The sequence below is a fragment of the Cydia splendana genome, chromosome 17, assembly GCF_910591565.1.
Source record: "Cydia splendana chromosome 17, ilCydSple1.2, whole genome shotgun sequence".
Lineage (NCBI taxonomy): Eukaryota > Metazoa > Arthropoda > Insecta > Lepidoptera > Tortricidae > Cydia > Cydia splendana.
In genome coordinates this window covers 6,182,625-6,196,483 of record NC_085976.1, presented here as the reverse complement: position 1 = coordinate 6,196,483, position 13,859 = coordinate 6,182,625, and the positions used below count along the sequence as shown (strand labels likewise).

At 37.9% G+C, this 13,859-nt stretch overlaps 1 protein-coding gene across 2 annotated transcripts in view; it reads left to right on the top strand.

Annotated features, from left to right (window-relative positions):
• The first annotated feature begins 5,941 nt into the window (after positions 1 to 5,941).
• The window catches only part of LOC134798694 (protein fem-1 homolog CG6966), a 33,175-nt gene continuing 25,257 nt past the window's right edge, over positions 5,942 to 13,859 (top strand). The window contains exon 1 of one of the 2 annotated variants that reach the window (XM_063771073.1): positions 5,942 to 6,105. In XM_063771073.1, coding sequence (XP_063627143.1) covers positions 5,989 to 6,105 — 117 coding nt within the window. In that variant the 5' untranslated portion in view covers positions 5,942 to 5,988. The remainder of the gene's footprint in view (positions 6,106 to 13,859) is intronic. The other variant, XM_063771072.1, reaches the window with a different exon arrangement.

The window sequence follows — 13,859 nt, the reverse complement described above, 5'->3', positions numbered from 1 at the left end:
CCTGACGGTCATTAAGTGACGAAATTTTGTGGAACACCCTGTTTAAAAACAACTCGCATAACAACCAAGACTTATATAAGACACAATTGAAAAGAAACGAAACGATTCTAAAACAATAATTTTAGTCTTGGATGTCTATGACAATCAATATTAATGCCATCAGTCATTAGTGGTACGATCAGGATGTAATGTTGGCTTGGTCACGTAATAATCGTAATATGCTTTCATATCTACATTCTACGTTTCTTATGTTATTTCTGAACGTGTTATGTCAATACTCTTAAGTAGTTACCCCAAATTTGTGTCATTATTATGACTTGTCACGACAAGATACGTGTGTTACGAATGAATAAGATAATGAATTATGTCTGCCATGTAGAGATCGATCCTTGGGACAAATTGTTTCTTCCGTCACTAAATTGATTCGGTGCCAACTGTCGCACTGCGGTTCCATGTATTATTTTCTATACAAATATAAATAGAAGGCATTTTTTACAGCCTACTTGAACAAATTACTCGCTTTCGATTTTGTGGTTGTAGTTTGTAATCATGTTTTTTGAACCCATAACGTTTTTTCTTTATACGAAATAACGACTTTAATATTGCTGCATTTACCTGATACATTTAAGTATACGCTGCTAATATGAAAGGAAAATAAAGGCATTATTTTTGTGTGTATTCATAATGTGTATTGTATTTTAGTCTTACCTTTACCGCTCTCAATATTGGGCACGTACAATACGATGTATTATGAAATAACTCTTCAAAGTGTTTATTCAAGCATTTCTGCGCACGCAACACTGCTCAGACATTGCTGGAATACTAGATGTTGTATTTCCATTTTATATCAGAATTTTTATTTATTAGTCATTTGTTTGAAAGTGCTTTATATCAAATAGAGTTTACTTATTGATGCGATCAATGCTTAAGAATCTAAACCAGAAAGATTGCTTTTGGTTACTTTTTTATCCATTTAAATTGATAATAACGCAGGTATCCATCCATAAAATATATTTTGTTTTCTTTACCTATGTCGAACGTATAATTTATTAAATTAAGTAAACGATTCACGTGAGTTATTTTAGCCCTAATAGACAAAGTAAAGATAGCGAATGTCATTAAAATAAATATTTGATGCATGATCGATTCGATGAAAACCGTTTTTTCTACATAAAACATTTTAGTACTTCAACATGTACCTACAAGTTTTTCGACGATGATAATGAAGGACACGTTAGCTATATAATATGATATACCTACCTATGTATATAAATACTATAGGTATGGTGCACTCAGCATCAAATACATAGTGTCGCCCAAAGTGTACAAGTATATCGTAATACACCTTTGTTACAAGGATAATAAGGATGTGTGTATGTGACGATATATTTGGCCACTCGGCGCGATTCGGGAAATGAATTAGACATTCACTAGATATGAAATATTTATTTATTTATTTAAACTTTATTGCACAAACACAGGAAGAATGTACAAATGGCGGACTTAATGCCTAAAGGCATTCTCTACCAGTCAACCATTGGGTCAAACAGAGACAGATGTTGAAATAGTAAAGATATGGGACGTTCCACGGCAAAAGGTACCTTATGGCGGCTGGCGCTTACGCTATTATTAACGCCGCTCCAATATTCAGCCGGGGCAATGGTATCTTTTGCCGTGGAACGTCACATGTCTTTACTATTTCATATCTAGTTAATCTCTAATTCATTTCCCGAATCGCGCCGACTGTCTCTATCTATTTGATGTTTGAGTGCTACATATTATACCTACAGCTCACGTGTCCTTCGGCGGGAATACCGAGACGCTTATATCGCAATGTTTCCAGTCGAGGCGGCCTCGCTTGGTTTACCCAGTACCGGTCCTACGTTACCTGCAAATGATCAATAATACACTTTATATCCTGTAAGTCAAGAAAAATCTCACAAGATAACCAAAGCCAGATCTTCTGGTTGATCGTGCAAGGGACTCCATGAGGTTCATAAACATATGAAAGTGAAGCTACGGATAATTTTTCCTGTTAAACAGTCGGGCGTAAAAGAAATTGTAGAAATTAAAAAGTGGAAACATCGTAGTGTCGTCCCTTTCAAATCAATCTAAGACTCAAAAAGAATCTAAGAAAACGGGACGACACACCGTAGTGTTGTAACTTATTAATTTCTACAATTTCTTGTCGGTCTATAGCTAGTGCGTGGTTTCGATTGGTGTCTTATTTCCCATGCCGTATCTCCAACTTCTACTTTGTTAGAGTCATCTTAGACTACAGTTATGTTATGATATGAACACCGTACATTTACCACTTATGTCTTTTAAAAACAATTTCTATAAACAACTCTACACGTTAGCACGATCTCTCTAAACGTGACCACTGTCAGGCGTGACCTCTTTCAATTGATCAATTCAAGATGACACTCGACACAAAACTGTTGTTTACAACTCTATGGAGCACATTTACCTCTAGCTAACTAGTATAACAAGATCTCCTATTAAGTACCTATACTTGTTACTGATCTCCAAGTGCTTATACTAGAGACAGTTAGAGACGAGAAAAAAGGCAACAATATTGACTCCATTTTTTATACCTACTAAGAAATTTTTACTAAGTTTCTTACCCCTTTATTCATAAAATAAAACTTAGCAAAGCTCTAATTTTCATCTCTTATTAACAGACAGAAGTAGACGTGTGCGCCGATTATAAAATGATCGGCGGCGGCGTTTGCCAAAAAATCGGCGGCGGCGGCGTGTTTTCGGCGTGAAATCGGCGTGACCTTGACTTTCAGATTTCTTAAGGAAAATCATTAATTTGTTGTTTTTCGTGAACATTTGATCAATGCAGGTTACTGGTCAGTTATAGTCAGACCGTAAAAAGTCTGCAGCGATTTCGATAGCCCACGCAGTGCAAGTATTTTAAACGTCAAACTTCTATGAAATTATGACGTATACATAACACTTACACTGCGTGGGCTATCAAATCCGCTGCAGACTTTGTTTGGTGCGACTACGTATAGTTTGAATATGCTGTGAGTAAAATAGGGTTTGTAAATGAATATAGGATAAATAAATAAAAATAAATAAATAAATATTATAGGATAATTTTACACAGATCAATCTAGTCCCACGGTAAGCTCAATAAGGCTTGTATTGTGTATAATAACTTATTTTCCCTAGTAACTGGCTTGCATTAAGAGGTTACCTGGTCCCAATGACCTTCGATCTGATCTGTAACTCTCCGTTTTCTCAAGCTTTCCATGGCTTATCCTATTAAAAAGGACGTACTTTAACAAAACAGAACTCCACATATCCTTGACATTTGCTAGACTATAGTGGACTGCTATGGCTTCTTTTTAATGGTTTTCTTGTCGTAGAAGCACCAAGCTCACTGAGACGTATCTTCTCGTTTTCTCATTGCTGAGGCTCGCGACCACATTTAATTTGTCTCCATTTGGTGCGGTCATAAGCCGTATAGACTGCACGGTGCAGACTGCTGCAAGCCGACCTCTTCATAGCGTTCGACCGTCTCACACATGCTCCAACTCGAGCACGTTACCATTCATTCGGCTTTAATTCATGTGTTTCTCCTCTCCACGTCATGCGTTGGATAATATGTCCGAAGAATCTAAGGGCTCACCCATGGCATGTTGGGAAGAGATGACTGGAGATATAGAACTCATTGAGAATGGAGGGGTTTGTTCTTCTAGCTGTCTAAGGTATAAGCAGCACTAGCAGCAGTCTTCGTTCGTTCGTTAACAGTTGACGGTGAATAATTAGGATTACTCATTTACTTTAATTGGTGTGTCAAATAGTTTCTGCAACTAGCTATTTAGCTTCATTTAATTACTAATTGATGTATATTTGACAACTGTAACATAAATAATACAAAAAATCCATTTTGTAATCCAAAAACCAACTTGGAATAGCTAATTAGGGGTCATCCATTAATTACGTCACACGAATTTCTAGGTTTTTTGACCCCTCCCCCCCCCCCCTTGTCACATTTGGTCACATTTGGCAAACCCCTCCCCCCTAGTGTGACGTCACATTTTTTCTACGAAATCGCCAAATCGAATTAAGTAAGTACCTAAGTATTATTAATATTTTATCAAAATATTTTTGACGATAAAAATATTAGTAATTTTATAACCCAAAACTGCTTAGGAAAGAAAAATAAAAGAATAAAAACGATTATCGTTTTAAAAACTTGTTATTTAAATGTACAGCGAATAAAATAATTAAAAAAAAATTCGGTTACTGATGAAGTTAAAGTGACGTCACAAAGTTTGTGTCTCCCTCCTCCCCCATGTCACAATATGTCACATTTTCTTGACCCCCTCCCTCCCCCTAAACGTGTGACGTAATTAATGGATGACCCCTTAACAACACTCAAGGTCACGCCGATTTCACGCCGATCATTTATCGGCGGCGGCGGCGTGGTCAAAAAGCCCGGCGGCGGCGGCGCGCCGGCGCGGCGCACACGTCTAGACAGAAGTGTCAAAATGACGGATAAACGATTATCAATGGTCTGTTAATACCTAGATTTTACAAACGTATTGAATAGCGCCATTAAAGAAAATGTTTTAGAAGTTTGTTTCAGTTGCAACGGTCGCAAGCTTGTCGCAACGTTTTTTGCTACCCGTAGATTAGTCGCTTTAATAAGCTATACATTAGTCAACATCCTGATTCCCAAGATCCCAAGTGAGCGTGCACCATCCTCGAGATCAACGATAGACGCCACACGTGACGAATCACGTTTATCGTTATTATGTATATGAACACGCTAAATTGCCTTCAAGGTCGGTTGCGCTTTGATCAACATTAGGTACATTTGACAGCTCCTGATAGATTTGGTATTGGCAGTTCACCTCGTATCAACAAATTGAAATTGATATCGGTGATGTGTTTTTCTTTTTTTAGTTTAGGGTACTATAGATGATACGTCAATTCACAATAAACGGTATTTAGTTACTGTTAAAGTGAGTTCGATTGTTCATCGAATATTTTTCCTGTTGATTTCGGCGCCCCTTCCATTTAACTTCCAACTCATAAGTAAATTATCGTATTTAACCATTAAATCTTTACCAGTATCGCGTTATAGTTCCAAGAATTTGAGACCCAACAACTCATTTACCTTTTTGCGGTTTTCCCGAGCCATAATATTCTTTATTATAACGTTTCTTGTCGGTTACGTTAACGGTTCGTAAGTAACGAACGCCTTTCCATAGGTTTGGAAAGTACTGTGCAGTGAGTAGTTACGTGGCTGCTAAGCGGAATTATTTTCCGGAAAACTACACACTTGTTAACTCTTTCTGTAATATTAGCCGTCGGGTCGGTGTCGGCCCCTGTTTAGATTACTAGCTATTTCCTATTTTATTTACCATTCACGTTATCTTTACACATTTATCGTGTTTACACAATATTTTATATGCTTATTTTAATCATTGCATGACTCGACGTAATCGTCACAATCACAATACACCTCCGTATTCTGTAAATTATAAATGCAAGACGTACAGTTACAATTTAATAAATTACATACGCTGGGTCACTACCATTTCTGCCTCATCACAGTCGGTAGGGATGCGCCAAATACAAACTAGATATTTAATTATAGAATGATAGAATTATAAAAAATAAGCTTGTATAACAATGCGACCTTCAAACGAGAGGTCTCAAAAGTTACTTTGACGTGGGTTCGGAAATTTTATCACTAACTATTTCGGTACTGGTAAATATAGCGAGGAAATCCCCATACTTACCTCTATTCTACGAAGGAATAAAAATGTGTACGTAAACGGAAAGAGGTCAGTGGCCAACAATGATACGCTTGGAGATGTTTATTATAGAACGAAACTGACCAGCACAGTCGTATTTCATATTTTGTTTCATCTCTTTTTAGATTCGTTAAGTATATAGTGGTACTAAGTGTTGAGAGTTGAGTCTGTCGTGAAGTGATCGGTGTGGTGTGATGTGCTGATCATGTCTTCGGTAGTGTGGGATTTGGTGCCGGTTCGGTGTCGCTGGATCGAGACCCTGAGACATTGCGGGAAAACGCTCCTGCGCCGTCAACGCAAGATTCTTAGACGTATCAAAAAGGTAAATATTTATAAAAGATAAGATAAAACATGACACATAAAAGAAACATATGTTCAAACAACTCGTAATATTAAAATAAGCTGATCTTAAAACTAGCTGGGAAAGTGACCTTATTAGTCCGCGAGGACACTATCTCTTGCGATTCCGTGTCTCTCGTTTATTATCAACTATCAACATGGACATCTTACATTTATGGTCGGCGGCCGATCGTAAGATCAGGCTCCAATTTCACCACGGTGACAGGTGCGACAATTGTAAAACATCACTGTTGCTGACGTCACAGGCATCCATGGGCTACGGTTACCGCTTAGCATCGGGCGGGCCGTGTTCCTGTTTGCCACCATTATTGTTTTATTAAAAAAAAACTTTATTATATCGGAAATAAACAGATATTTCTCTTGCTAAGTTTATGACAATTGTCACAAGAAACACTACAATTGTCACGAAATTCCGACATATAACCTCATTACCTGCCAAGAATTACCTACAATTCTTCTAAATCTTGACAATTGTCAGAAACTTCGCAAAATAAATATCTGTTTTTTTCCGATATAATAAAGTTTTTTTAAATAATACAATGATGGTGGCAAACAGGAATACGGCCCGCCCGATGGTAAGTGGTAACCGTAGCCCATGGATGCCTGTGACGTCAGCAACAGTGATTTTACAATTGTCGCACCTGTCACCGTGGTGAAATTGGGGCCAGGCAGATCGTAATGTTCCTGTGTAACGTTTTGACGATAGTCCCATTAAACTAATATATAGGTAGTATAGGTTCGTTAGGTTGCTTCAGATGCCCGAAGGGCAAACTGCCCAGAAATAGGACCCCCGCGTAGCGGAGCTTCGTCGACTCAGGGAACGAGTCAAAGATTTTCACGTTTCACGATATGCCTGATCTTACGATCGGCCGCCGACATTTAGATTAAATATTCATCTACTACCCACCATCATTATGCAATTAGGTTCAATTAGCGTAATGTACGACTTGTACGAGTATATATACCTACTAGGAAGTCATTGCAACTGAATGTCTTGCGATTTATCATTATTCGTAGTAATTGGCGCTGCACATTATTAAGTTAATAACGCATTGAGACTTGCAATCTCGTAATAGTAAGTTCTCTAACTAGCAGTTTTTCTGCAGTGCACTATTTTTAATCTTTTGTACGCAGTAATAATTTAAGACTTGTTGAATTAAACTGACGGAGGAGGACGAAGGTTCATGGAACTTGGTCCCAGTGGTCGATTTAAAATTCAAGGTTTTCTATTGTGCTGAATTCAGTTATTTGCATTTTTTCTTTGATTTTCAGTGAACTAATACTAAAACGCGATATTTAGGCACGTTATTAACTTAAAAATATACATATGTTATAAACGATTTTAATTTTTGTACATTACTCAACAATGAAATTTGTGCATTTTTGATTTTAATATGTTAAATTGTAAGCAATGTTAATTACTTAGTTGTGCAAACTGAGTTAGTTATAATGACAAATTAATAATGTATGTATTTCGTTTAATGCATGTTAACAAATCTTAGTCAATTTAAATATTTTCGGTGAAAACCTATGAATATGTCCGAATAAAAATCCGCAGGATGAAATCTGGCAAATATTTGCCCATAGGTACTGACTATACCTATAATCGCTAAGTGTATTGATGGTACGAATTATAAAAGCATTGATATACCAACATAATAGCGTACCAGTATGCCAAAATTCCAAAGTCCACGCAAGGTGGGGAGCAAATGTCCTGGAACACAGGCTATGAACTCCAAAAGAGCAGCAGAGGAGCAGAGAGCAAAGGGAGGGATTTTCGCTGTAGACTTGAGTGTCTCTGCCTAAATATAACTAATAGATCTTCAGCTACTGAGAGCTGAGCATATTATAGGTACTCTGTATCTTTGGGTATTTAGATAAAAGTAAACAAATAATTTGTCCATTTTCGGGTAGTTATAACATTTATTGGTTAACCAACCAAATACAAAACCGCCTGGATCTGTCACTGAACGACCTGACTTTAACCTACATTATTTGATCGTGTAATGTTTTCATCAACCTTCAACTGGCTTAAGGTGCCATTTGAGGGTAGATTTTGTTTACTTTTATTTAAATACCTAAAGATACAGACTATAGTTATAGGCAGCGAACATTCGGGCATAGTGAGATGCTTTCGTCCAGGACGTCGTGGACGTGTTACAGAAACAACATCGCTGCAGATTTCGAACTCTCTACCAATTAATTAAAAATCTAGATTGGCATTGCATTGTTTTGATCATCCAGTATCGTGTCTGCTTACCATTGCGGCGCCTCACGCCACTCCGAGACCTTGCGCGCCGGATGCACTTAAACGGCGCGTAGATGCGCCTGCGTCTGCGTGCTGGTTAGTCTGTTATCGATTCGCGGGTCATTGACTTATACGATGATTCTAGTAAAGTCGAGAACTGTTTATAGAGAAAAATCTTGTACAGTCAATGTCAAATAGATGGTGAAGGCCAGGGTGGTCAAATACATCGTAACACACCTTTATTACCACCTAAAAATATAATGTGTACTGATCTACTGATATATTTGGCCATTTTGACCGTCACTATATGTTTGATGCTGACTGTATCTCTATTTCTCTTCTCCGTCGAATTACTCTTGGCAGAGCAGTCGTGGTCTCGTTGAACGACGAACGATTCTACGCCAGTTCTCCCTGGCAGATGCTTCTCTGGCACATGTGTTAAGTGGGGTATTGGCAAGGGCTTTTATCTGATCCGTCCAACGCATTGGGAAACGTCCTCTTGACCTACAGCCATTGACCCGTCCCTGGACAACAAGTCTCTCCATGGCCTGCTCTCCACGTCGCGTCACATGTCCGAAGTATCTGAGGATACGCGCTCTGACCGTATAGCTGAGAGCCTCTTTTCACCTTGAGTTCTTCAAGTATGGAGACGTTTGTACGGTGTCGTGTCCAAGATACTCGCAGCATTCGCCTCCGACACCACATTTCGAGTGCGTCGATTCTTTGTATCTCTCGCTCCTTCACTGTCCATGTCTCTCCATCCATCCTTCGTCCATGTATCTCTATTTATGTCTCAGGATTTTGCTACCCTTTAGCTTTAACACGTGACGTAATGACATTTGTCTGTTTTCGTGCCAACACAATAATAATTAGTTATTTGCTGCATTTTTACGTATTTTTCTTATTTATTATGTAAATTTTCACACAACGACTTCGGTGACCGAAACACTTTGACATTGAACCATGTGTCTTGCGACATAAAAGTAATTCACGTAGAGCACAACCCCGACAACAATGAGTTGTGAAACGCGGCTGCTGCATGCATTGTTTCTGCGTATATTTAATTACGGATCGCGTCGCGCGGGCGCAGTATCAGCATATCTCTCTGTGGGAAATGGTTCAGTGCAGGTTTTGAAGTGTGTACGGCTGTGGAGGCGTAGCGGAGCTCGAAGCCAACACTCGTAGCGACACCGTCTGCAGGTACTGTTGAGGTCCACACCGCAGTTAACTTTTGTGGAGCAACACTGTACAACACGGTAACATTAACTTACCTAATAAGTATACTGCGAAATAATAGTTAACTGCGAAGTGGATGCACCTTTGGATGAAACTTACAGGTAATCAGAGCCTGATGCAGTCGTACTCGAGATTGCAAAATGCAGTTGTGTTGCGGTCTACTCCGAAACTTTTGCATGCAACCGGTATCGATCGCAAGTACATGATATAGGTATTCTTAAACGCATTTGTCAATCTCAATAATCCATGTTTCATGGACGGTTCTACAGCGGATGTTGTGTATCAGCTATTCTCGTAGTACGTCAGTAGGCGAGATTTGCTGCTGTTGCTTACCGATGTGCAAAGGTAGGTACATCTAGAATTCGTAGTTTTTTTTCATCCAGTAACTGTTTTCTTTTAAGACGTAATTTTATTGCACAATGGATAAAGTAGTTCTCTTATCTGCTGCATATTCTCGTACTTATCTATTTGAATTTCCCTATCAAATGCGCGTGTCTAATCATTCTATTGCAGATAGTAGGTTTAAGGATTCGAAAAGTACGGATGTTCTAGTTTCTATCGTCTAGCCTCCGTAACGTAACAGCTCCTTACGTAGCAGATTAGTAACATGTATTTGGGTGTTGTAATCTTATGCAGCTATTATTCGTTGTGATATAAGTGAAAGTTATGAAAACTTGTTTTGCGTCGGTTTGGCTTCGTAACCTGTTTCTAATTTTAATATACATATACAGAATGATAAGTTAGTTAGATTAGTTAGTTATTTTATCATTGGGACTGACTGACAATTCTTGTCTGAACCCAAATATCTGCCATAAAATCAGTAAAGATTCGTAGTGATTTCGTGTACAACGAGCCGGTAGGTAGGTATTTATTTAATCGCTAGGACTTTTATTTATTAGGCATTTGGCCTTACTTTTATTAAGTGCACGCGATTACGTCCCGTTTCAGATTAAATTATTATATTAAGTTTTAAAAATTGTATTCACATAAATTGACACATTAGGTTTAGATCACAACCTAGGAACGTATTCGTTTAGTAGATGTGCAGCGATTTCCTTTCGCGCGGCGCGGCAAGGTCGTCGACCCGCGTGCACCGAGCAATGCGCCTAGCGAGGGAAATTGGACCGCATCTAGATAGCCGCTTGTTGTTGTTCTAGTCTAGCTAGAGTAATGCGGAAATAACTTAGAAATATACCTAGGACTTTCTATCTATATGATCGATAATATTTAAAGCACTGTACACAAATACCTACAGTTAGTAGCATAACTGAGTCAATATCAGTACCTCAGTAAAATGTAAATAATATGATGACAAACAAATTTGCCTGAAAAAGCTATACGCAGAATATCTACTACTTAAGTACCGCTACAAAACTTTATTGCAAATGATTTTCTTCCGTCTAATACATTTTTCTTAATTTCATACTGAAAACTGTAAAATTTAACCTAACTTATTTTTCGCATTACTTATTTTTTTTCTTAGGCATTCCCAATTCAGTATCTGATTTAAAGTAAGGAATTCTATGCCCATTGTAATAGTTATTAATCATTTCAATCAGGCTTATTTTTGTATTTAGTTACTGGCGATGTATAGTCCGGTGCAAAACTGAGTCAAGGCAAATAGCCTAACAAATTTGTAATTCGTTCAATTTTGGAGTGAACTTCATTCTGGGATAGCTATAAAAATACGTTAGATACAATATTAATTATATACTACATTATAAAGAGCATGTAATGTACTACCATTTACTTTATATGGACGGGTCAAAGAAAAATATAAATTTTAGGCAGATTTAAAAAAAGGAAGTTTAACAGTTTTTCCGTCAAAATATAGGATGAACGAAAAAATCAATATTGTGAATGCAATTAATAGGAATCAATTTCACATATGGATAGATTGCTGACACCGAGACAAACACATATCACATAAAAGTTTTATATTTTTCTGTAGATTTATCAGACTAATCTTCATTTAACGACATTGGTGCAAAACTGATTCAGTACTAAATAGTATCTAATGGATAAAATTATTATTTTTATCTGCAATAACATACTGGTTCAGTCAGTTTATCAGGGTTGTAAACCATTAATAATAGAATAGTAACTGAATAACTAGCCTTTTCTCAAATAATGAAAGAAGCATGTCAAAGTGATGCACATTGACTCAATTGAGTTATGCTACTAACTGTATAATCCTATACTAATAGTAAAGAAAAATACAGCAAACTGACAATTGTGTAACATTCCTTTTTGGCGTGTACGTAGCTAAAGAAATGAGACCAATGTGTAATGCATCTAGATCTAGAATAGGTGCACTCTTTAAAAACTACAAATTACAATTTTACAAGTTTAAGACGAAACAGGAGCTGAGTTTTAAATATTTTAGGTAAATATACCCGTCTCGCTAACGGAAGCGGCACCTAAAAGTAGTGCGATAAGGACAAGGCGAAAAATCCTGCGTAAAAATCACAAAAATCGAGGTTTCGTACTCCTCTGTTTCCTCCTCCAAAACTTAACCAATCGTAACCAAATTTGGAAATCTAAATGATTATGAAATTATCTGTGTCGGACCGTTTTCCTTTTTTGGCTAATTGAAATCAATTTTGAATGCCACGCCTCTCATTGCGGCATAGTCAATTAGGCCATTTTGGCCATTTTTGAAGGGCTCTAGCGCCTTAAAAAACAAAAATATCAAAAAAAGCAAAACGGTCCGACACAGATATTGACAATATTAATCTGTGTTGAAAAAATCATTGCTCTAGCTTCAAAAACCACGGAGGAAAACGAGGAGTACGTTTGTATAGAGAAATGACCACTCCCGTTGGCTCTTAAGCGGCAAAGGGTCGAATCTGGCCAAAACCACTAGCCATGCGTGTGTCCAACGACTTTTGACACTTGACACTTTCTTAGATATTCGTTCTATACGATCTGATATATAAATAATGTTGCGGGTTTATGAATTAGGGCCCTTATCCACTCGGTTCAGCTCATATAAGATTAAGAGCCAACGGGAGTGGTCATTTCTCCATACAAACGTACTCCTCGTTTTCCTCCGTGGTTTTTGAAGCTAGAGCAATGATTTTTCAACACAGATTAATATTGTCAATATCTGTGTCGGACCGTTTTGCTTTTTAGGGTTCCGTACCCAAAGGGTAAAACGGGACCCTATTACTAAGACTTCGCTGTCCGTCCGTCCGTCCGTCCGTCCGTCCGTCTGTCACCAGGCTGTATCTCACGAACCGTGATAGCTAGACAGTTGAAATTTTCACAGATGATGTATTTCTGTTGCCGCTATAACAACAAATACTAAAAACAGAATAAAATAAAGATTTAAATGGGGCTCCCATACAACAAACGTGATTTTTGACCAAAGTTAAGCAACGTCGGGAGTGGTCAGTATTTGGATGGGTGACCGTTTTTTTTTTTGCTTTTTTTTGTTTTTTTTTTTTGCATTATGGTACGGAACCCTTCGTGCGCGAGTCCGACTCGCACTTGCCCGGTTTTTTTGATATTTTTGTTTTTTAAGGCGCTAGAGCCCTTCAAAAATGGCCAAAATGGCCTAATTGACTATGCCGCAATGAGAGGCGTGGCATTCAAAACTGATATCAATTAGCCAAAAAAGCAAAACGGTCCGACACAGATAATTTCATAATCATTTAGATTTCCAAATTTGGTTACGATTGGGTAAGTTTTGGAGGAGGAAACAGAGGAGTACGAAACCTCGATAGTTGAGATTTTTACGCAGGATTTTTCGCCTTGTCCTTATCACACTACTTTTAGGTGCCGCTTCCGTTAGCGAGACGGGTATATTTACCTAAAATATTTAAAACTCAGCTCCTGTTTCGTCTTAAGGGGTGTAATAATCCATTAGTCCTTGATTTGCTGCTATTGATTGTTTTCTGGGTATGAAGTAGGTATACCTATAATGTAAAGCGATAACCTTCAGTTAGCGATGTGTCATTGTAAAACTAGAATACCTACAATACGTTGACTAACGCATTGTTTATCTATTAATTCACGGTTTTCAATACCCACTTACATAACGACTCATGTGGGTTTTACAGGTGAACATTCCTCGATCGTCATCGTTTTTATGACGAGGTGCTAAGGTCTGTTTTAGCTTGTTTTTATTGTTAGTTTTGCAACGGTCCACTGTTGCACCACGGCCGGGACTGTTGCCAAACGCTGCGGTTGTTGTACTTGTTGTGCCTGATGCCTTCGAGATTTCACTT